General features: G+C 44.7%; 5 protein-coding genes across 5 annotated transcripts; 2 read left to right on the forward strand and 3 right to left on the reverse strand.

The window, feature by feature from the left end:
- Positions 1-2,131: 2,131 nt before the first annotated feature.
- LOC129593199 (uncharacterized) lies at positions 2,132-3,272 on the reverse strand. The gene is made up of 2 exons (XM_055489411.1): positions 2,550-3,272; positions 2,132-2,464 (listed from the first exon to the last, which is right to left on the reverse strand). Exons 1-2 carry the CDS (start codon positions 3,270-3,272, stop codon positions 2,216-2,218), a joined length of 972 nt encoding a protein of 323 aa, XP_055345386.1. The 3' UTR covers positions 2,132-2,215.
- A 1,311-nt stretch (positions 3,273-4,583) lies between these two features.
- On the reverse strand, positions 4,584-5,636 carry LOC129597015 (uncharacterized). Its single transcript, XM_055494436.1, has 3 exons — positions 5,220-5,636; positions 5,084-5,163; positions 4,584-5,024 (listed from the first exon to the last, which is right to left on the reverse strand). Exons 1-3 carry the CDS (start codon positions 5,402-5,404, stop codon positions 4,615-4,617), a joined length of 675 nt encoding a protein of 224 aa, XP_055350411.1. The 5' UTR covers positions 5,405-5,636; the 3' UTR covers positions 4,584-4,614.
- Positions 5,637-9,115: 3,479 nt separating this feature from the next.
- LOC129597005 (acidic leucine-rich nuclear phosphoprotein 32 family member B-like) lies at positions 9,116-10,255 on the reverse strand. The gene is made up of 3 exons (XM_055494425.1): positions 9,850-10,255; positions 9,688-9,765; positions 9,116-9,622 (listed from the first exon to the last, which is right to left on the reverse strand). The coding sequence occupies exons 1-3, from the start codon at positions 10,154-10,156 to the stop codon at positions 9,303-9,305; spliced, it is 705 nt and encodes a 234-aa protein (XP_055350400.1). The 5' UTR covers positions 10,157-10,255; the 3' UTR covers positions 9,116-9,302.
- A 1,189-nt stretch (positions 10,256-11,444) lies between these two features.
- Positions 11,445-12,426, forward strand: LOC129597818 (uncharacterized). The gene is made up of 4 exons (XM_055495505.1): positions 11,445-11,508; positions 11,602-11,710; positions 11,945-12,209; positions 12,275-12,426. Exons 1-4 carry the CDS (start codon positions 11,460-11,462, stop codon positions 12,395-12,397), a joined length of 546 nt encoding a protein of 181 aa, XP_055351480.1. The 5' UTR covers positions 11,445-11,459; the 3' UTR covers positions 12,398-12,426.
- Positions 12,427-21,141: 8,715 nt separating this feature from the next.
- On the forward strand, positions 21,142-22,439 carry LOC129596966 (uncharacterized). The gene is made up of 4 exons (XM_055494373.1): positions 21,142-21,282; positions 21,372-21,483; positions 21,725-21,989; positions 22,053-22,439. The coding sequence occupies exons 1-4, from the start codon at positions 21,234-21,236 to the stop codon at positions 22,173-22,175; spliced, it is 549 nt and encodes a 182-aa protein (XP_055350348.1). The 5' UTR covers positions 21,142-21,233; the 3' UTR covers positions 22,176-22,439.
- The last annotated feature ends 1,933 nt before the right edge of the window (positions 22,440-24,372 follow it).

Consider the following 24,372-nt stretch of genomic DNA (forward strand, 5'->3'; position numbering starts at 1 on the left):
AAAGAATTTGTTTGCAAAGATTTCCGCATTTGCCAAACCAATTATTCGTCGAGCAGCACCCCATGCTAAAGCGGCTTTGAAGCGGCAGCGCCGCACCTGCAAGAAGCGGCTAGCGGGGCCATTAAAGACGTCACGGCTCAAGCCAAAGAAGCTATTACTAAGCGTTTAGCACCTCAAGAAGGAAGTGGTATTCGTAAGAAACGTCGCACAGTTCGTAGTCGCCATCGCATTAAACGTATTCCACCAGCCAACATTCCTGACTACTTTTGAACATGGCTCTGCTGATGATGGAAAATTCCGAACCAGCGATGCAGTTGGACAACCAGCTGTTTGCTTTACCGGCGACCTTGACTGATCGATGGCGTACCGAGCATGAGAAACTTAATCCAACAACGATCCTGACAGACAACGGTTCGGCTGGTGACATAAACTTCTACATTCCTCCCAGTACCGCTGGTCTGCTCAGCCTGGGTGATATGATGCTGGAACTCGAGGTCGGTATAAAGGTTAAGAAGGGAGCAGCCGATTGGGATCTAATTACCAACACCGACGGAGTGGCTCCAGTTAACAACTTTCTGCATTCATTGTTCTCTTCGTGCCATGTCACCGTGGCGAATCGGCTCATCTCGGATGCGGCAACGTTTTATCCTTATCGAGCATACCTGGAATCATTGCTATCCTATGGCGTGGATGCCCAGAGATCACAGTTGACATCAGCAGGATATTACGCCGACACCTCAACTAAAATGAACGACGAAAAGAAAACAACGGTGAAAAAAGCCGCAAAGCCTTGTTCAGCGGAAGCAACTACGTACAACTATCAGGCAAATTGTTCGCTGATCTGTTCGATCAAAGTAAACCGCTCTGTACCGGCGTACCAATCAACATCCGACTGGTGATGAGCCGACCTGAATTCTGTTTGCGAGTGTGGGATGCTGACGCAACAAAGCAGTTCAAACCGTTTATCCGGAACGCACGACTATCTGTCCGTCGATACATTCCAGCACCAGATTTCATGACAGCTGTAGCGTCAGAAATGCTGAAGAAGACCGTGAAATACCACATTGAACGCGTAGTGATGCGTGTTTCTGATATTCCCCAGAAAACTCAAAGCACTGTAGTAAGCAACTTGCAAATCGGACAGATTCCCAAAGTTATTTTCATTGGGTTTTTGGAAAGCGATGATTTCCACGGCAGTTTCAAGAGTAATCCTTTCAACTTTCAACATTTTAATATCAATCAGATCAGCGTGGAGGTGGACGGTCAAAGCTATCCAACAAAACCCTATACTGCCGATTTTGGACGTTCGCTGTCATTGGAATGTTATGATGGGTTGCTGGACACATTGGGATATCGCACTCATGCGCACAACAGCTCTCCATATTAATCGAACCGCTTACAACGGCGGATACACGCTGTTCGGGTTCGATTTAACGCCTGGACATACTGGAAGAGGACCGCTGACTTTGGTGAAGCAGGGCAATTTAAGCGTTTCGGTTAATTTTGACAAACCGCTGGAAAAGACCGTAATGATGGTGGCTATGTTAGTCTACGACAGCATCATTGAGATCAATCAGCATCGGCAACTGATTGCGGACTTTTCGACATGAACACCGACCAAATCCTCAGCGCTCTCCAATCAAACCCGGCTACAAATGCTGCACTACGCGGAGTGTTTGCCAGCGATAAAGTGCCCCCTGCGCTACTGCCATATCCTGGAGCGGCAGTGATTAAGATTGACCCAGCGGACCAAGATGGATCGCACTGGATTGCTGTTTACCAAGAAAAAGATGGAGTTTTGGAAGTGTTTGATTCGTTTGGGAGGAAACTGGGTTCATATACTAAGAATTTTGCTGATTTATGTTCATCTAATCGGATCGTAGAGCAAGCCGAACAACTGCAATCAGAATACACTACAGTCTGTGGCCAATACTGCTTGTTTTTTATACTTCGTCGTGTTAGTGGCGAAACTTATACTAATATTGTGCACTTGTTTACTGAGAATCGAGCAAGCAACGACAAGATGGTCTGCCAGTATGTGAATTCTTATTTTGACATCAATACAAAGATAATTGACGGTTCATTCATCCGTCAAATATGTAAACGAATATCGGAATTAAAATGAAAAAAACCATTCTACTGCTGCCTGTAATGTGCAGTTCGTAAATGAAACACGGAATAATCCAAAACAAATACAGCTCGTTATTGACGCTACTTAAATAAGCTTAGCGAACATAGCACGAAACTCCAGAGCATTAAGTTCCAAATACCCCTTAACGTCCAGTCCAACAACTTGCCCAAGATCCACTTGGTCAGCTTCCAACAGAACAGCCTCCACATAGCGCGACTCCACAATAGCCTTTTCAGCCGCTGCCCACTCGTCATCGCTGGCACTCCCACAGCTGACTTTTCCATTGCGACCGCGCATTTGGTGGATGAGTTCAGTGAACTCTTCAGCCACTTCCTATAATCAAAACAAACTGATTACCGCACAAGTCTTTCAGAAACAGAGATCAGCATAAAATTACACAAATAAACGGAATGCTCACCTCTTTGAGCTTGTCATAAGCCAGAGCGGATTTCAAGGTCTTTGGAACATTGTTGGCTTCATCCACTCCCAGGAGTTCTTTCAGCAGCGTCATATCCATAACCAGTTCTTTGAGACCGTCGTACGTCTTCAGTCCAAAGGTCACGCCAGCTTTCGTGGGAATCAGGTCTCCGTTCTGACCGAAGGTGTAACGTCTTACGGTGGCCGTGTTGACACGGTTGTAACGTCCCCAGCCAAAATACAGTCCACTCTCCAGCGCATACAGAGGCGTCAGCTTACCGTCGGTGCCACAGTTCTGAGAATTCTTGTCCAGGTCCGCTTTACCACTCATCATCAAGGCACACAGGCGCAAGAAACCAGGCTTCTTTACGGTGATGGACTTCTCCAAGGTGCGGCGGTAGGTGTCGTCGCTTTGCTTTTTCCACTCCCCGATGACGATGGCAGAAACCCCATCTTGGAAGCGGGCGTAGACGTACTTCTCGAACCCAATCTTGTACACGTTGGATCCTTCATGAGAAAAGGCATGCCGCGGATGCTTGGTGTCATCTTGCTCCTTGAACTTCTTGGCAAGGTTCAGCTTGATATCGTCCATCTCCGGTGCGCGTCGCTTGGCAAAGGTGCGGGTTTTGAGAGGCGTGGCTGGAATCTCGCGGGCAATGTTGCTGGTGGAAGGCTTAGGCGACGCGGCGCGCTGCGAGGAAATGAAATCAGGGATAAATTCCATGGCAAATGGAGTAAGAAGTACTACAGCGTTCGAATAAAGTAAAGGTCAAACAAAAAACTGTTGCAAACTAAAATTGTCTGATATCTGGAACTGATCGAGGGTTTTTATGCGTTGCCTGACATCTGCCTTCATATACAAAATTTGAAAAAAGCATAATGCAAGACAAAACAGTAGCACTTTTGCCTTGCAAGTTGAAGGTAAACTTGAGGCGTACGAGCAAAGACGTACGTTTTTGTGTACTTGGGCCAAGCTTTCCCTTGCAAAAATATTATTTTTGAACCGTTTCAGTACAAAAGGGAGGCGGCGCTATAGAGTACGGTTCAGTTGGTTCAGCCAAAAATAGTAAAATGGCTGTAAGGTGTGTTGTAGACGCTGATTGGTTTGTAATTGACAAACAAAAATACCTCAAGCAGTTGTCTTTTTTCTGTTTGGAAAAAGCCGAGGTCGGCCAGTACACATTTACATTACCACGCACTGCTGCCAAATGCGCGGGTGATTTGGAAAGGCAAGCTCGTCACTCCCACGGTCTGGTTTGGCATACCTACGGGGATTATCGCCACAATCAAACAGCACTGGCCTTTGAAGATATTTTTACTAAAGTCGGGCGACCAGCTGACGTCACATTTTATGCGAAAGGGCTTGAAAAGTGCCGCCTGCTAGAACAGTTTCTGCCAGAAGTGATCAACTTGGAAGAATACCATTGCCCGCCATTTCGTAAATTAACTGCATCAGATCAGACAACGCAACGCAAGGCGGTTGTTTTCGGATTATGGTTGTATAAGAATGGTGCGGACTACCAATGTTGTCGCCACAGCAAAGTTGAACTGTCACCTAAACCTCAGCGAGATTGAAAAACGGTTGCCCTTGGCACAATATACACCACGCTCCTTTTCCGGTTTGCTACTGCGGCGGATCACGCTGCCGAAGGGCCACTGTCAGCTGTACGTTAACGGTAAAGTGACGGTCAATGGAGGGAAAAACTTGGAAGAAGCGCGTTCTCTTTTGGAGTATTTCATACGACTACTACGTAATATTGGCTACGAATGTTATGCGACTGAATATCGAATCGTGAACATTGTAGGCACTCATGATTTCGGCCAGCGGTTTGATTTAGACAGTGTCAGTAAACTTTTAAATGTTCCATACTGTGCCGACAGATTTCTTGGTTTGCGCATAAAGTTACCAGAATGTACTGCGGTTTTGTTTGCTAGTGGTCGCTGTAATTTTTTGGGAGCTAAAACAGAAGCCGATATGACATGGGCCATGATTGATTTAGTATTAAGTCTGCCAATAAACTGAAGAGCACGCGTCTGTTTGCCGTATGCTTTAATGTTATAAGGTATCACTGCAACACGTAACCATACGGTAGAGTATTGTAACAATTACCAACAATTCGTCTTTTATCGTATGTTAGACTTAAACGTTTAGACAAATCAACTTGGCGCAACACCATTGATTTTTTGACACGCTGAATCGATTCAGGATATTCAGCTACAAGAAAATCAGTTTTCTTATGCAAAACATCAACCATTGACTCGAACGTGATGCTCTCGCTGGTGTGTCCGTTCAGCGTAAAACCTTTGACTTTGGCGACACTTTTCCCATCATTAGTCTTGTAGGAATACGTCTTGGGACCGAGACTGACAAACTGAGTGATATACTGATCGGGCTGCAATTCGTCCGTTAGGTCCCCCAAAAACTTGCCGGTTGGAGGAACAAATACTCCCGGCTTCTCCACAAAAATGATGGAATCTGTAAAGTAAGGTTCTTAGTCCACCATACTAGGTACAAGTTTTGAAACAGTTAATTACCGGTATCGAAGTAAAGCAGTGTATCTTGGACTTGTTCCATGTAGCCGTATAAATGGAGCCGGGCCCAGCATGTCGTAAACCTATCAAAAAAGCACTATCAGCAAAAACACTGATCCTTCAAGAAGCAACTACTTACGCAGCCAAGACAACGTTCGTATGAGGGTTCTGGTCAATAAATAACTTTTCCCTGGTGTACGCAACTTGCAGAACATCCTCGCTGAACATATCCCACGAGTGGATGTGGAATTCACCAGAAAGAAGCATTTTGTAAAACTCCTGCGGGCAAGTTAGGTACTTGGTGTTCGGCTTGTTGTCCTGCATACCCAGGCGACCCCAGAAGCTGCAAGTACAAATCCAGTTAGCCTCAGTTTACAAAACGCGCAACAGCAGATATTACCTATTCAAACACAACTTGGCAAGCGCCCTCATGCCAGGGTTGTTCTCAATCTTTTCGCGGTCCAACTGAATGCCTTCATGATCTTTAAAATCTCGTAGAAATTGATCTTTCTGGTCGTCGGTTGTCATATCCGCTGGCCAGCCACTTGCTTCCGTTTTTATCTTGAGGAACCGATCAATGTAGTCCGCAAACAACCTTTCTTCCGACTGCTCAAAGTGCCACACTTCCAACATCTTTGTGATGACATAACCGCGCTCGATTGCAGCGTGCAGCTCTGGCGTGCCTGTAAAGGTTACCGTGGGTGTTGTCGTGGGTGTTCAGAATTTCAACGGTACATACTTACACCATGTTCCAGTAAGCGTTCTTTCTTCGTCGGAATGTGCACAAGGGGCGTTAAGTTGTTTCGCAGCGCATGTGTGGCACAGAGGAAATACCAGCTTACCGTTGGAGCGGTATGGCAGAATCGGCAGGTAAAGATCCGGAGGCGGTAAGATTTTGCAGTGCACGATGCCAAAGTAGTGCGCGATTTCCCAAAGTCTTTAACGATAATGATGGGGTGTCCGATCGGATATTTCTTGTTCTTGTTGACAAACGGATACTCGCTGCAGACATCAAAATACCGGATCTTCTCTTCATTGCTAACGCTGTGATACAACTTTGTGGCATTTGTTCGTCCGCCGAAGAATGCATCACGAGGGTTTATCGGTTGGGTGACGGTGATTTCGTCAACAAAATCCGCGAAATCTGGTACCTGCTTTACCTGGTCGTCGAACTCGTGCTCCCAGATGACAAACAGTTCGTGTCCCATGTCCCGGATGTACGTGTCGCGTTGCAGGGTTTCTTCGTAAATTTTGCTCATTGGTAAGTTTCTGAACGGGTGGACGGTATCCGGCGTTGTGCATTCAGGACATCCGTGGTACCAGCAGCCGTGGAACTCAAAAACCTTGCCTGTTGCTGCAGAGTACCCATCCACAAAATAAGGTCCAACTTTAAACTCGTTCCCACTTGCTCGCGTCTGAATTGTGCAGTTCTCTTCCAGTTCCATCCACTGCATCCACTTTAGCGCTTTAACCGACTGGTTGCGGTTCACGTTGTATCCTTGCGGTGGAATCAGTCCAATCTGGTTCGCCTTCAAAATGTTGGACCTCCAATACAAACCACACAATCCAGCGATAGTCATCGAGGACGAGAATGGGCAAATGCCGTTACTGATGCCCAAAAACAAATTTCGAAATTGGAGACAGCACTTGCGGAGTACGGTGACATCGTTCCGACAATAATCCACAAATTCTTTACGAAAGTCGAACGTGTTGTTCTTGGTGGCGACCTCCATATTGTACCATTGCTCAAACGTTTCACGGTCTTTCTTGTTCATAAACTTGGACCCGTACTGCTCCTTGGTAGGGAATTCGGTAACCTGGTCCCAGTTTTCCGGTCGATTAAATCGGTGCGGAAAGGTGCCCTTTGACGTGTCCTTGATACCAAAGGTAGCCGGCCATTTGGACAAACTTTGAGGATTGTAATTGATGCTGTCGCGGAATCGAATGTTGAGTTGGAGAACATCCAGCTGCATGATCTTACCGCCGTTTAAAATAACTTTAGGAGTAATACCGTTGCTGAGAAGCCAGTTCAGTATAAAATAACCGTCAAAGGCCTATAAAACGGCAAAATAAAGGACCATAAGAAAAAGACTGTACAATTTTACCTTGAAATTGTGGGCGATTATAATGTGATCGCGATGGTCTTCACTAAAGAGGAATCGACAAAGAGGATCTGTAATGTCGCAAAGCGGTTCGCCGTCATTCGGAAATATCCACTCTTCGCCTTCATCATTCTGAACAACCTGTATAACATACCGTGGGTGTTACCGTGGGTGTGTCGCAGAACTTCTTGTTACACAACTAGTGTACGGCATAATGCCGTGGGTGTTACCGCGGGTGTCGTATAAAATTATGATTGCAAACTAGGAACTATGCTTACCGCGAGGTTTGGATACAGCCGCCCATCCTCAGCAACGTAAGTTTCAAAGTCGAAAAACAAAAATTGGGCATCCGAATACTGCATCTTCTGGAAAGGAGTAAGTTTCTGCGGCTTCATAAAACAGCGGTGATCTCCGATGACATGCTCCTGGCACGTTTTGCAAAACATTTCTCCACAACGGTGTGCGGATCCCAACTTTCTCTTCATTAAGGAGTACACACAACCACATTGAGTACACATTTTGACGGTACTGCAGATACTCCTTCGACTGCGAAACAGCACATCATTTCCCGGGCCCAGCTTGTGATGGTCGAAGCAAGATTGGCCATGAAACTTGCGATTGCAATCAGCGCAAAGCATAATGTTGACAATATCCATGGGACAATCCGCTCGCAGACACTGATTACACTGACCGCTACATCTGTGACTTCTACGGTTGTTGTATCCTTTATTGCAGTTAAAACACCAGTAACAGCGACTGAAAAATGCCGGCATGGAAGTCAAGACATCAAAGTGCCGGTTATGTAATAAAAGGCAGATATGTTTGTCCTCCAGGTTCCCGCTGTACACAATGCTGCTGGCTTGCATCGTACTCACTACCACTATCTGGTAACCTGGCAATACTTTTTCAAAAGCCGAAATGTCTGCAAGGGTGTACTCACGGATTGGAAGGCCGGCTTCTTCAATCAATTCCCGGGACAAACGCAGAATTTCTTGTTTTCCTTTCGCTATATGTCGGGCGTAATCTTTTCGGCCATCGGCAAACGCTTTTCCGATAACGAGGGCACGGGCCATACAGATATCGTCCACGTTGTTCACCAAAATCACTGACGTCATCCTCTTCAGTCTGTCGTACAATAACTTGGGTACGTCGCGGGCACACCGACCGGAAGGAATCTCCGTATGTTCTACAGAAACCCCAAATGAATCATCAATGGCAAATTCTTGGTGGGAATTCAGCACTTTTGAGATTTCTGCCATCCAGCGGCGCACTGTCAGCTGTGATCGTAAAGTTGGTGGAGTCCAAATAGGGAACGACAAATACGATGATTCCACAGACACTCGGACGTACTGATGAGCGGCCACACCCGCTAGCACAGCATCCAAAACGTGGTCCAAGATACCCACTATTACTGCCGGTGCGTCACAAAATTTCACAGCATCCAAATCAAATACATGCACGTCAAAGCGTTTGAAATGCATATTGTACGTCTTCGAAAACCGGTACCCATTCCGTTCCACCGTAACATGATCGACAACATTAAAATCTTCAGGGACGCCACCCCCAGCTTGGGGATCTTCATGAACCCAGTCCTCCAATTCTGCCAACTCGGCAGCATCTTGGAGGTCTTGCTGCGATAAGGCTTCGTGCTGATCTACCCAATCTTCAAGTGCCGCGAGAGCAGCCGCATCAACAAGATCTTCCTCCGTTAATTCGTAATCCATTTACGAAAGAGCACCGTATCGCAAATAAGTCGAAATTCGACGATCGAAATTTGATTGTGGTCAGTTTTTGTACCACCATAAATCACTTTGGTGAAATCGAGACAACTAAAATTTAACTCCAGTGTAATATTTCCTCGGCACAAAATGCAACCGAACTTTTCAACGCATTTTCTTTTTTTCAGGTTTATACGTACGTACAACAATTAAAGTACCAGTACAAATAACAGAAAAAGCACAAAATTAGTTTAGTTATCAAGAAGAAACCCAGTTAGTACAATCATGACTGAAACAGTAAATAGAATAGCCATTACAACAAGAAAACTGAACCGTGGGTGTACCCGCGGGTGTAGCATTGCGCAAAATATAATCAGCGCATTCCGAAATAAGAAAAACAATTTACTCAACCAAAACAACGTCGTCGTCCTTGCCATTGTCGCTGTCCTTCTTGTCGCCGTCGTCCTGGCCGCCGCCTTCGTGGTCACTGCCGTCCTCTTCATCCACTTCGTCCTCCGCCTCCGAGCACGAGTCCGGAATTACGTCGTCGCCTCCACTGCTGTCTGCTTCGTCTTCAGCCTCCGAGCACGAGTCCGGAATTACGTCGTCGCCTCCACTGCCGTCTGCTTCGTCTTCAGCCTCCGAGCCCGAGTCCGGCATTTCTTCATCGCTGCTGTGCATCCAGTCTGGAGTTTCGGCACCAGGCAAAATCCAAGTGTGATCTACGAAGACACAAAATTAGGCTTTTTTGAAGGCGTAACTCGAAAACTTCCTGAAAGTTGGTTACCTGATTCGGCCATGGATTCGTCGTCGTCATTGTCTTCTTCTTCGCTGTCCGTTGCCGGTTCTATAAACATGAAGCGCTCTGAAAAATTACATAATTTAACTAACCGTGGGTGTTACCGTGGGTGTTACATGGGCCTATCATTATAAAACTGCATTGACCAACCTTTCATTTCTTCGTCGCTGTCACTCTCAAAGTCCCCGCCGTCACCATCCCAACGCACGACCTGCGGTACCGCCAAAACCAGTTGCCGATGATGGGCTCTGGTGACGGTATTGGAGTAGAGGTCCACGGTCCGCAGGGCTGGCAGGTTCTTCAGTGGTTCCAGCTGTTGGACAGTGATGATGCCGTTATTGGCCAACGTCAGGCGCTTCAGATTAGGCGTGGTCCGGGCCAGGGCCGCCAGCTGGGGGTTGTTCTCCGCGAACCCGAGACGGTTGTCATTCAGCTGGAGGAACGTCAGGTTCGGCATCAGTGGCAATCCGACAACGGAGGTCAATCCGCACGCGTTAGCCGACAAACAGCGCAGGTTGTAAAACGCTGCAGCGGCAGACCCGTAAAGCTGGTAATGGGGAACTCGTCCAGGATGATGGTCTTGGCATCGTCCGGTTTGCCCTCCAAATAACCAACAATGTCGTACTGGGAATACACACCGCTATGAAACATTGTAACGTATAGGAAAAACCAGAGTAGTGAAAAGGATACTACAGTAAAGTATCGAAATAAAATGCAAACAAATTACAGGTATTACAAGTGCAGGCAATTACCGGACTGCAGTGTGCAGTACGCTTTATAGCTGCAAATTTGCCATGCAAAATTGTCTGAGCGTGAACACAATAGAAATCCCGTAGTATTGCATGGGAAAAGTTTGCCTTGCAATTTGCCGGACAGAATGATTGACAGGCAGTTCGATTATTGGTAACCGCGCTATCGCAGGTGGTGAGTACTGCGACACACAATCTCTATTAGTGACTGCCCTACCTATAGCAATACACAGTACACAATTAACGTAACTGCCGCTTCGCATTTTAGTGCCAACATACGGTGGGGGGTTCTGGTAGAGACAGCCGCCACTTGTATTGCGGCTGCCCCACCTGTATTGGGCAAACTCTATGAGGGACCCGACCCTCCTGCTGCTGTTCCCTGGCTTCTCGATTTCTCAATTCTGCTAATAATCGGCCGACAAAATACCCATAAAACTATAATGACTTAGAAATCGGTTGCTCTTTATCGGTTTCTCGCTTAAAATCGGGACATCAAAACGTAACCAGGCGCATGCAAACAAACTGAAACCAGCACCGATTTCCCATATCACTGTTATCAGGAATCGTTTTCTCAGCATAATGCCATTTCACCGTTGCATAAGCGCAATGATTACAATGTAGGACGAAATGGTCGCATAGCCCCATACCCAGCATTCTGTACGCATGCGGTGCAGTGCACTTGTACGAACCGGATATTTTGAACTCAGTCGTGCAGTGCACTGCACTGCATTCGTACTGAATGTGGAGATGTTGGGTATGCGACCATTTCGTCCTAAGCTGTATTATGGTCTGGCACACGTTTATTATCGTATTTTAATTGCTGGCGTAAATTTTTATCCCTGTCTATGTTCCAGACTAGAAATCGGCGCCTGTACTGCCATGTTGCCTAGAAAATGCATATATAAACGGTCTGAAATATCCGTAGCTTCCACCATTCCATCGTGCCTTGAGTTCCACTTTGGCCTTTATTTAGTTCCTTGCCGCAATTCCTAGCCTTCCTCGCCTTCCACCATGAAGTTCGCGATCTTCGTTGTTCTGCTGGCTGTCGCAGCTACCAGCGGTAAGTGACCTTTACTATTCTGGCGGTTTATTGAGGTTATTGCGTGCCATTCGCTTTCGTGACTATGGTTACTCATCATGCTCTTGATTGCAGTGGTTGAGGGGCATCGTCGGCGCTCCGAGTGCTGCAGCAAATGGAAGCGCTATATTGTCCCGATTTCCTCCTCGGTGGCACCAACCAAACCCACCACCAAGCCGTGGCAGTGAGTTGTTTTTACTCACATTTTAATTGAATGTTAATCCTTTAGCCGTCGATGTACCAAATACCGTACTCGCATGTGCTTCGCTTTGCACTGTTGAAGACACCCATGTCTAAATAAAAGCGATAATAATTGTTTTCGCTGAATAGTTTGTTTACAAATGCTTTTAATGACTACTGCTTATCGCCAGTGTTGCAAAGGGTCGCATTGCTAACAGTAATGAGTTTTCTTAATCAGGTACGCCGTCCGCGTGGGTCAGAGCCTGTTCATGACCTCGGTGCGCGCCTTCACTTCCTTCGCCAACCGCACCATCATCAGTCCGGGCGGCACCTACAACGAAGCCATCCAGGTGATGAGCTTGACGGAGCAGATCCTCAACGAAGCCGGCTGCACCTGGAACGACGTGCACGATGTAGTGGCGCTCATCACCGCCGGCCCCACCGACTACCCCGTCATCGACACCGCCATGAACGACTTCTGCGCCACCCACGGCTGCTCCGGCGTAAGTACAAGACAATTGTCCTCCATTGCCTTCTTTTATTAAGCGACCCTTCTTTGTAACCGTAGTTCCCTTGGACTGGCCATCTGCGCACTTCTCCATCCTTCAGCGGTGGCGCCACCGTCGAATTCACCGTCCAGGCTAGCAACTGCGACTGGACCGGAGAGGACAACGAGTGCTCTTGCGAATAATTGCGAATGCGAAGGGTGTGCCGTGTGTCAGCATCATCATCAACTACATACCGAATAACTGTTGTTCATGTGAGGGACAACACTTGATTGCCATTCAGCAAGTAGCAGTGTAGAAAGTGAATTGTCTTTTAAAACCTGTGAATCATGTGTATTAACGCGCTATGCGTAGTTTGCGCGTATTACGTACGTGTTATGACGTACGTGTTGTCTGTTCCGTTACGTACGATTTGCTGTTTTATCTAACGCATTTGATCGCTAATGCGATCCACGATTCTGGTTTGACTAATCAGTCTGAAGTTTCTAACTTCAACTAAATCTGTGAGCTTGTTTCTAGCTGAAAGGTCGTGTGACTCTAGGTTAGAAGGAAGTTCATACCTCGTTCTGTTATGTTCTGTTTGTTCGTTCGTTCGGTTTGGTGATTAAACATTTGGGAAGTTCCTGAGTGTTTTGGTTTCGGTAACTTTCGTTAGGCACAGCAATCCGCTCGTACCTAGCGGAAGTAGGCAGTAGTACCACTTACGGAGTCCAGAGCATATTCCCACTCTACCGATTGAGTAGGTTTGGTCATCTAGTGCGGTTGTCGCGGTGCGACTTTCGCATAGCATGTCATGGCGCCCACCGGATTTTAACAACCCCTGGGAATCTGGATCGTCTGGTAAGTGGTATTAGTTTTTGGCGTTTTGTGTGGTTATGTTGGTTGACCACGTGGATTCTCAGAGAATTCCGTGAGGCAAGGTTCCTAAGTGAGAACCAGGTGCTTGCCCGCAGTGTGTACCGCAGTGACCTTAGAGGGTTGCGCGAGGCACGGTTCCTAAGTGCGAGCCAGGTGCTGGACGGGAGTCCATACTCTGTACTCGTACTGGTAATTGGTACGGTGTGTACTGAGAAGTGGTGGCGTTAGCCCTGTTATTTGTGTAGCAGACTTACATCCGGGTTCGGTGACCTGGATTACTTGTCTGTTGTTTGTCAAGCAGGTGCAATGGATGGTACAGTGATTGAACCATCAGCATTAATCGCTGGACCGGAGGACGGTGTAGAAGAGCCGTCAACTGGCAAAAGTAAACCGTCCCGTCGAAAAGGGATGATAAATGTTGATGAGTTTGAAGCCATGTTAAAGAAGGCGGATTATTTATCCCCGCCTACGGTGCAGTGGTTTCTACCTGAAGACGAAAAGGTTGGCGATTCTTGCAAAAAGTGGGAAATTGTTCTCCCACGTACTGGAGAATTAAGTCAGGAGTGGGTTGAATATGATCTTAATGGTGGTAAAAAACCAGGAGGTTATGATCAGTGGATCCAGGCAGGAAGGAAGATTCCCGCCCGTAGAACGATTCATCTGACCCTGCATGATTACGATCAGTAGTATGGCACTGAACTGCATGAAAAATGGATGCAGTATCTTGCCAACAAAAAGCCTGTTCAGTCAGCAGCAGATAGCAGTAAAGCTCGTCCAGGGTCGGATGTGCAGCAAAGCGGTGGGCAAGCTGCCGTCACTGAGGGCAATGCACTGCCAGCTAGTGGTTTGAGTGGTACTGCGAAGGATACCGCGGAAACTCAACACTTGGACTTGACGGAAATGAATAAGGTTTTGGAGCAAATTAATTATGCTCCAGATTATTCAGCTGTTGTTACTCGTGATGATGATGTTAGTGATATGGAACTGGCTGCTGTAGATAATCAGCGTATTGAAGACGCTGATGTTCACTACAGTCAGAAAGTTGGAAAAGAAAGCGATGAGTCATCAACCGCTGCCGTGGTTGAACAGTTACGTAAAGAGCTGGACGCGGAAAAGTTGCGATATCATGCGCTGGTTTTACAGCATGATGGTTTAGTTGAGAAGCATAATGATCTGGTCGATAAATACGACGGTTTGGTTGATCGTCATAATGAGTTGGCTGATCAGGTGAAGTTGCTTGGCATAATGCGTACTCGAGACGCAAAGCTAATGCAGGATGCGTTCGAGCATGTGAATAAAGAAAGCGAGAAGTTGCAACTGGAAAAGCAGAAGTTCCAGTTAGAGAAGGAGAAGGCGCAGAAAAGTTTTCAACAAGGCACAGCTGCCTTGAATAAAAAGTATGCGAGTTTTCTGGCTGAACAAACAGCATTTAATGTTGCTGTTGATAAGTGGAAAGTTGATCAGAATAATGGACTTCATGCAGTGAATGATGACGTTATCTTTGTTTAGCATGTTGAAGCAGGTCGACGCAGCGTAGTAGTACAGGATATGCCTGAACCTGTACGAAAGCTGTATAGCGCAGTTCAGAAGCCCGTCTTTGTGGCCAAAGATACCCAGAAGCTGGAAAATTTTCTGGATTTACGTGAGCGTGCGCATAATATGCAGGAATGTTTGGGTGAGTCGCGTAGTCCCTCACCAACGATTTCAGAAGTTAGCACAATTGCTTTGGCCAAGATGGAAGCCAAGGTTGCTGAACTTGATCGTCGTTTAAAGGAACAGGAAGCCAAGGGCGGTAGTACTGCTTCCGCTCCATTTGATATGGATAAGTTTACGAATGCTATGAAAGGTGCATTCAGGACGGATACAATGTATCCTGAGAAGTTTGATGGGAAAACAGATACGAATAAGGTGGAACAGTTTATCCAGAGTGTAGATAACTGTAAAAACCACAACAGTTGGTCGGACAGTGACGTCATCAGTAAGTGCTTGTCGCGCTGCCTTACTGGCACGGCACTTACCTGGTACTTGGATAAGTACGATTATAATAAAAAGTTGAAGTGGTCTGAATGGAAGAAGATGATCCGAGAACATTTCTCGGATGAGAAGGATTTGATGGCTGTTCGTGATAAAATTGCTGATCGTCATTTTGGTAGTGACGATACACCGAACTCGTATGTGGATTGGTTCACTACGTCGTTCAGGAAGTTAGATCTGAACGAATTTGAACGTGTGTATTATCTGAAGCAAGGATTAAAGAAGAACCGTTTCTTTTGGTTCAAATACATGGAAGAGAAAAGAGTGGCAGATGTTGAAGAATTTCTGTCAGAACTGAAACTGCAGTATAAGCTGCGTAACAGTAATCCCGGTTCTGGTTACTCTGAATCAAAACAGTTCAGTGGCAGGAAGCCAGTTGATGCAGATAGCAGCGCAGTTAAGGCTGCTAGTAATGAGGCGAAGACGTCCGAAGGAAGTGCAGTTGATAATGGTAAGCAGATCACCATTAATTACACTAAATGGTATTTTCCAGACGGACAACCGATATGTTTTAAATGCCATGGCGCGCATGTGGGAAAAAAGTGCACCAGTTCGGAACCGCGGTAGACACCGCGTAGTCGTACCGGAAGCTAGCCGTCAGGACTTGTTACGAGACTGCCATGAAAGTTTTCATGCTGGTAATTTGCATGATTACTGGTCAGTCCGTAAGTATGTTTTGCGGAATTATTACTGGCCTGGGATGAATGCCGAATTGTGGAAAATGGGAGCTGAATGTGAGCATTGTAACGCTCACGTTTAAGTTCTGACTGCTACGTTGTGAGTCCGCTGTTCCGTTGTCTGTGGTGTACTGACAGTGTAACTTGCTTTTGCTCATAACCGCAGGATTTATCAGCAAAAAGGGATGCTGATTGCTGAATTGTCAGAAAGTTATAAAAACTTGTTGACTGGCGAAAAGAAGTACTTATTAATCGAGAACTGTGTTGTGTGCCGTAGCCGCCGGTGTGGTAGCTACGTGCATGGAAACGCTGTGCTGCGGTGCAGTGTTTGATTTCTGTAAAAATGATTTTAAAAGCAATTTGATTTCGCAGTAGGAGCAGTAATTACGATTGCTGTTTGGTTTTGATAACTGGATGTGTATAATCCAGTTGGGATTTGAATCAATCGTTCAAAAATAATTTGGATGATTGTGGTTGCGTTTTGTTTTATCATTGCGAAGAACCATGCTATCGTATTGGTTCTTGTGAACTGTTTATGATTGACTGTGTTTTATCGTTTAACTAAAAATGCAGGCTTGCAGTGGGGGTAATTGCCAGTTATAAGTGGAAATTGAATATCCACTTTTTGGTGCACTGAAGATGCTGATAATGATCGGTATTTGCCGTTCTGATCTGTGTTTTTTGATTTGCTGTGGCCAGTGTTTTTAGAATGGTTGACATTTCTGGTGTGCTTGGCCTGTTCGATTCTGGATCCTGGAGCTCTTCGGAGGGAGAGGATAGATGAAAGTCTCACCTGGATACGAAAAGATTGGATGGATGACTATAAAACTGGACGCGTGTGGAACGAAAAACTTCGGAGAACTTGGATGGAACACCAACTTCATCAACTTGGACCTCCATTCGAACCCCCGTCACACCCCGGATTCCACACGCGAATGATAAAATGGATCCCCCAGGATTACGGTACTTTCCTGGATTTTGATTTTCTTTGAATTTGGTTTTTGTTTTTTTGTTTGCTTTGATTAACGCGGACGTTAATTCTGTAGCAGTGGGGGTAACGCGCTATGCGTAGTTTGCGCGTATTACGTACGTGTTATGACGTACGTGTTGTCTGTTCCGTATTACGTACGTGTTATGACGTACGTGTTGTTACGTACGATTTGCTGTTCTTATCTAACGCATTTGATCGCTAATGCGATCCACGATTCTGGTTTGACTAATCAGTCTGAAGTTTCTAACTTCAACTAAATCTGTGAGCTTGTTTCTAGCTGAAAGGTCGTGTGACTCTAGGTTAGAAGGAAGTTCATACCTCGTTCTGTTCTGTTCTGTTCTGTTTGTTCGTTCGTTCGGTTTGGTGATTAAACATTTGGGAAGTTCCTGAGTGTTTTGGTTTCGGTAACTTTCGTTAGGCACAGCAATCCGCTCGTACCTAGCGGAAGTAGGCAGTAGTACCACTTACGGAGTCCAGAGCATATTCCCACTCTACCGATTGAGTAGGTTTGGTCATCTAGTGCGGTTGTCGCGGTGCGACTTTCGCATAGCATGTCAGTATACTAATTGTGAAACACCATCAGAAACTGAACTGATTTGCGATGTTTAATTCCAACGAATCATACCGAAACAAATAGAAAAGTCTGACGCTTCGAATAAAGCCAGCTTCTTCCTCGTTTTGTTATTTTAAATAATCAACGCCACAACACCGCCAACTAAGAAAATAAAACCAAACAGGCTACGACAGATTTCCTACTCGACTTCAGCTGAAGCACAGCATTTCTCACCGTTATTTAATATGGACAACCGCTATACACAAATGAAATTCCTTTACTGAACCTTGTCCCGGAATTCGGTATTATGATTTACGATTTTCTGTGGTGTTATGTTTACTTAATTGGGCAACCAAGAGCCTACCGCCGGTTAGGGCCGTCTTTAATCCCGGTACGGTAGCACAGCATTTCCCACCGTTATTTAACCCGTTCCCGACAATCCCTGTCAAATGGCAGGGTGGCGGACTTAATTCCTGCAGCGACCCATAATGGAGAAAGCTCGTAGTTAGTAGTTTTATTTCAGAGTAGGGATGTTGTTAGTTATTTTAAAAATTTGGGCATCAGATGCAGTATGTTTGGGGCACACAGCAAATGGCCAAAGATCACCAAAATGGCACCTTTGGGGTTCGCGGAGGTCTTGGCTGTATATACGGCCACCCCAGCACCCGATAATTCACATATAATTCATTTAAGCTAGCCCTATGGCAAACACTGCAAAGGCATTGCATGGTCTGAAAAATAGCTGGACGGTGGAAAAAGATGGTCATTTGAAATTTTCCTGCCACGCTTGACAGGGATGGGCTTGGTGCTACTTTAACAATAAATCTTATAAATTCAACATAAAATCTTAGAGACATAATAAAAAATAAAATATGGAATCAGAAAATTGAGAAAAAAGAGCAGCACGAACTCTAGTCTTTCCATGGTCGTCCAGATGGCCAGTGGTCAGCAACCCAAAAAATGTTTTAAAAATTCAATTTTTTGGATGGTAAAACTGTGTACAAGTATAGCGTAAATTATAAAAATTATCGCAAATTACGGAGATGAGAGATGAGTGTGCTTTTTTGTTTATTGATATCGAAATTTTAGAGACCAGACCTAATTTACATTCAGAAAGCGAATGAAATTCGCACTTTATCTAGTCCGGCATATGGCGGAACGGTATTATTTGAATTAATGTGAGCGTGGTTAATGTAAAAACGTAGTCATAAAGCTTTTTAAAGTTGTACTTAGCTGCTGCATCCCCTCCGCGTAGCAGCTTTGTGGAGTTGCCGAGCTTTAGCAGCTGGCAGCGGAAATGACCATGCGGAAATGAATTATACAGCGCCACTGTGCTGTACGCCGGACACTGTTAGCAGTGCTGTGCGGATTGTTGCTGTGATTTTCGGCTCAAGACTGCTTGTTGGCTGTGTAGACTCTTACCGATATACCCGTTACTCACTTAAAAGTCCACCGAAAGTCAGCTTAGTCAGCGCCGAAAGTAGGCACAAGTTCTCAACACACAGGTAAACACAGGATTAAGCGACAATCACCGCAAATTCACTGGAAAGGATGTATTTTGTCGCTTTTCTCTGCCTTCAGAACATTTTAAACGGTTTTTTATTCCAACATAGTGGACACTGTACCTTTTTTAACAAGTGACCGCCCAGAAATGTACGTTTTTTACAATTTTCTGTGTTGCTGACCACTGGTCATCTCGATGACCACATTAGCATTTGAGAAATGTAGGGCTTATCAAAACCTTTTGTTTAAGTGGTCGTGCTCCTCAGTGCCATGTTCCCATGGTTTTCTATAAATTTCGGCGTGTGACCTGCCAAATGGCAGGATGCCCATCCCTGTCGGTTTGGCAGGCTATCGCCCTGCTTGACCTATGGTCACAAAAATTCCCCAAAAATTAATTTTTCTTAACTGAATTATTTTATTATGAAGTACCAATTTTCAGTTTGATATTCGCACTCCTTCGGGTAGCTGACTTTGGTAGGTTAATATAGACAACTGCTGTACACAAATAAAATTCCTTTACTGAACCTTGTCCCGGAATTCGGTATTATAATTTACGATTTTCTGTGGTGTAATGTGTGCTTAATTGGGCAACTAAGAGCCTACCGCCGGTTAGGGCCGGCCGGCTTTAATTCCGGGCCGGCTTTTATCTAGTGAATATTAAACTCATCATAATTATTTTGCTTATAATTTTGATTAAGCTTATCATAATTGGAAATTGATCAATTTTAATTATGATCAGCATAATCAAAATTCAACAATTTTAATTAAACTGGAGCGTAATTAAAATTGTCCAATTTTAATTTTGCCTATCATAATTAAAATTCAGTTTTCTTTTGATCAGGCTATTTATATTGTTCATAATTTTACTCAGAATTAAGCTTAAGTATAATTAAAATTGACGAATTTTAATTATGCTTAAGCTTAATTAAAAATGCGCAATTTTAATTATGCTCAGCATAATCAAAATTGCCATAATTTTAATTGAATTAATCATAATGTTTAATTCCCAGCAAAATTAAGAGTTTAATCATCACTACTTTTATCCAGGCTCTGGAGACTGGTACCATCTCTTCCGGCAGAATTATCCACATGTTCACCGTGTTCCAAATGCAACAGGCTTTCAGGATGCAAGATGAATAAAATATCACAGGCACATACGCTCCAGAAATATTGTAACAAACGGCTACTCCTACCTGCTTCATGCAGCATGTGCAGCTGAGAGCCCACGGTTCGTCCAATCGAGTGTATGGAACCAGTGCACGTAATATACTTTGTAGCTTTACATATTGTACGATTGAAAGAGATTCCTTGAGTACAGCAGTGGTCAGGTACTTCTTCAACGGCAAAATTAAGAATACTTCGTGTCGATCAGCTTACGACCGCGTGCAGCATCCTTTGCCCTTTTAGAAATTTACTTGCTTGCATGTTTTTCCGTTTCTTACACTCTGCAGTGAACTTTAACTGCCCCTCACCGACTTTAGAACTACTGTTACCGTAGCAAGTTATCTTCATCGGAATCTGGTATACCGCAACTAATACTGATTTTACGTTACAGTATCAGGGATTAAACTATTTTTACGTATGGATCATGTGTAAAAAAAGAATCATGATTTTGTGAAAACGACTGGAAAATGAACCACATAAATTCAGACTGTGTGATGTACAGATACAGATAGTTCCGTCAGAAAGTTTTTTTCCGGTTTTACTCCCGTGGACTGTCATACTCACAAAATTTAAAAATATGCATGTGCAGTTATGCAGTACTTGTACGCTAGTAATGCTTATAGTGTTCGTTAAACGTATTTTAGGACTGCAAATTCAGACAATTCATTTGGCGGGTGAATCCGGTGAACGGCTGTATTCTGTCTGCATACGCTGTTGTTGGCAGCTGAACGCCACACTGATAAACAAATGGCCATTATTCCGGTATAGTACGTGCGCTTACTGTTCCCGGGTTTCTCGGTTTCCGCTAACAATCGACCAACACGATGCCGATAAAATTATAATGTCTCTGGAATCGCGTGCACTTTATCGGCATCTCGTTGAAAATCCGGACATGAAAACGTAACCAAGCACACGCAAACAAACAGAAACCAGGCACCAGTTTCCCATATCAGTATTCACATCAGTGATCATTTCCCCGCATAATTCCATTTTACACGTTGCATAAGCGTCATTTGCAATATGGTTTCGCTAAACTTTTACTACCCTATTGAAATGCTGCCATAACGTTTAATCACTGTGACGTCTCCAGATTGACAACCAAAGTTGGCATGCTGCATGGAAAATTCATATATAAACGGTTTGCGAAATCCGAAGCTTCCATCAGTTGCACCGTGTCCAAGTTCCGCTTCAGCCTTTACGTGGCTCCTTGTTACATTTCCTAATTTTTCTCGCTTTCCATCATGAAGCTCGCTATCCTGGCTGCTCTATTGGCTGTCGCGGCTACAAGCGGTAAGTGACCTTTATTAAGGCTTTAGCGAGCTGAAAGATTTGTTTTTCGCTGCCGTGACGCTTGTTCGTAATAACGCTGATGGTTGCAGTGGCTAGCGGACATCACCGACGACGCTCCGAATGCTGCAGTGCATGGAAGCGCTACATTGTCCCGATTTCCTCCTCGGTGGCACCAACAAAACCCACCACTAAGCCGTGGCAGTAAGTTGTTTTTACTCAAATTTTAATTGACTGTTAATCTTTAGCCGTCGATGCACCAAATACCGTAAAGGCAACTCGCATGTGCTTCGTTTTGTACTGTTGAAGACACCCATGTCTAAATAAAGGCGATCATAATTGTTTTCGCTAAACAGTTTGTTTACAAATGCTTTTAATGACTACTGCTTATCGCCAGTGTTGCCACGGGTCGCATTGCTAACAGTAATGAGTTTTTTTTAATCAGGTACGCCGTCCGCGTGGGTCAGAGCCTGTTCATGACCTCGGTGCGCGCCTTCACTTCCTTCGCCAACCGCACCATCATCAGTCCGGGCGGCACCTACAACGAAGCCATCCAGGTGATGAGCTTGACGGAGCAGATCCTCAACGAAGCCGGCTGCACCTGGAACGACGTGCACGATGTAGTGGCGCTCATCACCGCCGGCCCCACCGACTACCCCGTCATCGACACCGCCATGAACGACTTCTGCGCCACCCACGGCTGCTCCGGCGTAAGTACAACGTAGTCTTCCTTGATTGCCTTTTTTCTAAGCGACTCTTCTTTATTTCCATAGTTCCCTTGGACTGGTCATCTGCGTACTTCTCCATCCTTCAGCGGTGGCGCCACCGTCGAATTCACCGTCCAGGCTAGCAACTGCAACTGGACAGGAGAAGATAACGAGTGCTCGTGCGAATAATGAGAAAGCCTTGTCTTTTTGCCGTGTGTCAGAATCATTTCTAGCTGTATATTAAGGAACTATCACTTATGTGACTGAGGAACTGAGGGTCAACAATTAATTACTGTCCAGTGAAAATGTTAAATTTACTCTTAAAACCGTAAATTAATAATTCATGAGCTGATAATTTGTGAACTATCAACGAATGTTAAATTTGATCTTTAAAACTGTGAGTTACATGTATCTGTTGGTAATTCTGGAAACATTAAAAACTTAACTGCTATACTGAACACTGATGCGCAATTCCAACGAACTGTAAGAAACCCAGGGAAGAACTACGTATGTAGTACATATGAACATACCAAGCACTACGATCACAGCCAATCCCAAAAACCATTCTTTAGAAAGCTTCAGCAATAGTCAGACTGGAACGGCACATGAAGCCTAAATAACAAAGCGTCATTATTGATTTACGAGACATGACATAACATAATAATGACTCGTACATAAGTATTGTATATGACCATACAGTATTAGCTAAGAAATTAAACCGGAATTGCACAAACAACATAATATCAAAATTAATAGTAAGCACCGGTTTGTATGTACGCAGAATTGCAGACCGCTTTTTGTACAGCGAATTCGTACTGAACTTTGCCAACAAAATTACCATGTGTCAAGAAACGACTACCTTCTTGTTTTGACTGTTGATGCGAAAGCGCTTCTTAAATAAATGTCCTTGCGAATACGAAATTCAAACATTGGTATACCAATATGCCCTTCAAAGTTACAAAATTATCCAGTACACCCAAGTTTAATGAATTTTCAAATGTTACCTGCTTTGCATGCATAGCTCCCTGTACAACCAGTGGTACTGTAAGACGGCGATGGATCCATAAAAGCCGGCTGCTGTAGAGGAACAACCTACGCTGGTTGTTGTCCCTTCACGAAAGGCAGTCGATCTAACACATAAGCAGCTGCGCTGCGGGATAATGATATACCGGCTGCGTGCTTGCAAAAGTGTGATGAAGTCGGTAGCATTACTACGCAACTTGCACATATATACACAGATACGGGTAGAGCAGATATAGAGTCAAAATGAACTGTCTCTGGCAATTATTGTTCCCTGGTTCTGTTACCGTACACACAAATAATGCCATATCAAAAAGGGGGGTGATTTATTGATTACTGACAACACGCCCGCGAAGCGGGAACAACCTCTGAAAAAAAAATCTAAACTTCATCATTGCCGGACGCAGTGCCAAGTGTGGGTGCATACACTGCGAACAGCTATATATAGTACACGCTGACCATTGACCATCAAACCACTGAACAGACAGGACAGACCACAGCGCTCCACCCACCATCACCAGGTCCAATAATATGCAGATTATTGGCATAATCTTTCCCATTATTGTTCCCTGGTTCTGTTACCGTACACACAAATAATGCCATATCGAAAAGGGGGGTGATTTATTGATTACTGACAACACGCCCGCGAAGCGGGAACAACCTCCAAACCCCCAAGAGCAGAAAAACACAACACAAACAGATGGGTAAGTTGGTTATGATCCGGATATTCCGATGGCGAGGCAAGTTGGAGCAACCAAAAAATCAGGAACCTTGCGCGTGGTTACGTCGGAAATCCACAAGACATTGACGTAGTGCCACACAGTGAAAACTGTGTCAAGGCGGATTACAAACAGACAGAAACCGAAAGGTCACACTTAAATTTCATTAAGACTTAAAAGTGTGGAGCACTTTATCGCCAATAAACTTAATGAAAGCCAGCCTTATGAGACATTATAAAAAAAAATAATTAAAGTAGCGCCAAGCAGAAAATGTATTACAGCGAAATTTTAATTAAGGATATGCGCGGCAGCTAATATAGTTTATGCGTATTTTCCGAAGCCGGTGGTAAATAAAGCATTATGCCAAACTGCGACAATGTAGAACACTGCTTTTAGTCGGCTTGAGAAATAATGACTCCAGTAAATGAATAATGCAAATGATATTGATATCACTTGTTTGATAAATCTGGCGGGTTATTATTCTGCACATATAAAGAGGTCTTTCTCCGCAAAGGTTAGCAGGAGCTGTCCCACTTTCCCAGAGAGAAGCCTGTGAAAACAGGGTTTGCCTCACATGTCAAATCGCACAACAAAAGCAAAAATGCTTCTAACCCACATTCAGAATAAACGATAAGACACAATGCGTC

Source organism: Paramacrobiotus metropolitanus, unplaced genomic scaffold (genome assembly GCF_019649055.1).
Source record: "Paramacrobiotus metropolitanus isolate TYO unplaced genomic scaffold, Prichtersi_v1.0 Parri_scaffold0000003, whole genome shotgun sequence".
Taxonomy (NCBI): domain Eukaryota; kingdom Metazoa; phylum Tardigrada; class Eutardigrada; order Parachela; family Macrobiotidae; genus Paramacrobiotus; species Paramacrobiotus metropolitanus.

What these genes read in the sequence shown, in the direction of transcription:
- LOC129593199 (XM_055489411.1), bottom strand. Translation starts at nt 3,272, where the DNA reads ATGGAATTTATCCCTGATTTCATTTCCTCGCAGCGCGCCGCGTCGCCT. An exon ending in CTTATGACAAGCTCAAAGAG is followed by an intron (nt 2,465 to 2,549) that starts GTGAGCATTCCG and finishes TTTTGATTATAG; the next exon opens with GAAGTGGCTGAAGAGTTCAC.
- LOC129597015 (XM_055494436.1), bottom strand. Translation starts at nt 5,404, where the DNA reads ATGCAGGACAACAAGCCGAACACCAAGTACCTAACTTGCCCGCAGGAG. An exon ending in ACGAACGTTGTCTTGGCTGC is followed by an intron (nt 5,164 to 5,219) that starts GTAAGTAGTTGC and finishes CTTTTTTGATAG; the next exon opens with GTTTACGACATGCTGGGCCC. An exon ending in ACTGCTTTACTTCGATACCG is followed by an intron (nt 5,025 to 5,083) that starts GTAATTAACTGT and finishes CTTACTTTACAG; the next exon opens with ATTCCATCATTTTTGTGGAG.
- LOC129597005 (XM_055494425.1), bottom strand. Translation starts at nt 10,156, where the DNA reads ATGCCGAACCTGACGTTCCTCCAGCTGAATGACAACCGTCTCGGGTTC. An exon ending in CAGCGACGAAGAAATGAAAG is followed by an intron (nt 9,766 to 9,849) that starts GTTGGTCAATGC and finishes GTAATTTTTCAG; the next exon opens with AGCGCTTCATGTTTATAGAA. An exon ending in CGAATCCATGGCCGAATCAG is followed by an intron (nt 9,623 to 9,687) that starts GTAACCAACTTT and finishes GTGTCTTCGTAG; the next exon opens with ATCACACTTGGATTTTGCCT.
- LOC129597818 (XM_055495505.1), top strand. Translation starts at nt 11,460, where the DNA reads ATGAAGTTCGCGATCTTCGTTGTTCTGCTGGCTGTCGCAGCTACCAGC. An exon ending in CCCACCACCAAGCCGTGGCA is followed by an intron (nt 11,711 to 11,944) that starts GTGAGTTGTTTT and finishes TTTCTTAATCAG; the next exon opens with GTACGCCGTCCGCGTGGGTC. An exon ending in CCACCCACGGCTGCTCCGGC is followed by an intron (nt 12,210 to 12,274) that starts GTAAGTACAAGA and finishes TTGTAACCGTAG; the next exon opens with TTCCCTTGGACTGGCCATCT.
- LOC129596966 (XM_055494373.1), top strand. Translation starts at nt 21,234, where the DNA reads ATGAAGCTCGCTATCCTGGCTGCTCTATTGGCTGTCGCGGCTACAAGC. An exon ending in GGCTGTCGCGGCTACAAGCG is followed by an intron (nt 21,283 to 21,371) that starts GTAAGTGACCTT and finishes TGATGGTTGCAG; the next exon opens with TGGCTAGCGGACATCACCGA. An exon ending in CCCACCACTAAGCCGTGGCA is followed by an intron (nt 21,484 to 21,724) that starts GTAAGTTGTTTT and finishes TTTTTTAATCAG; the next exon opens with GTACGCCGTCCGCGTGGGTC.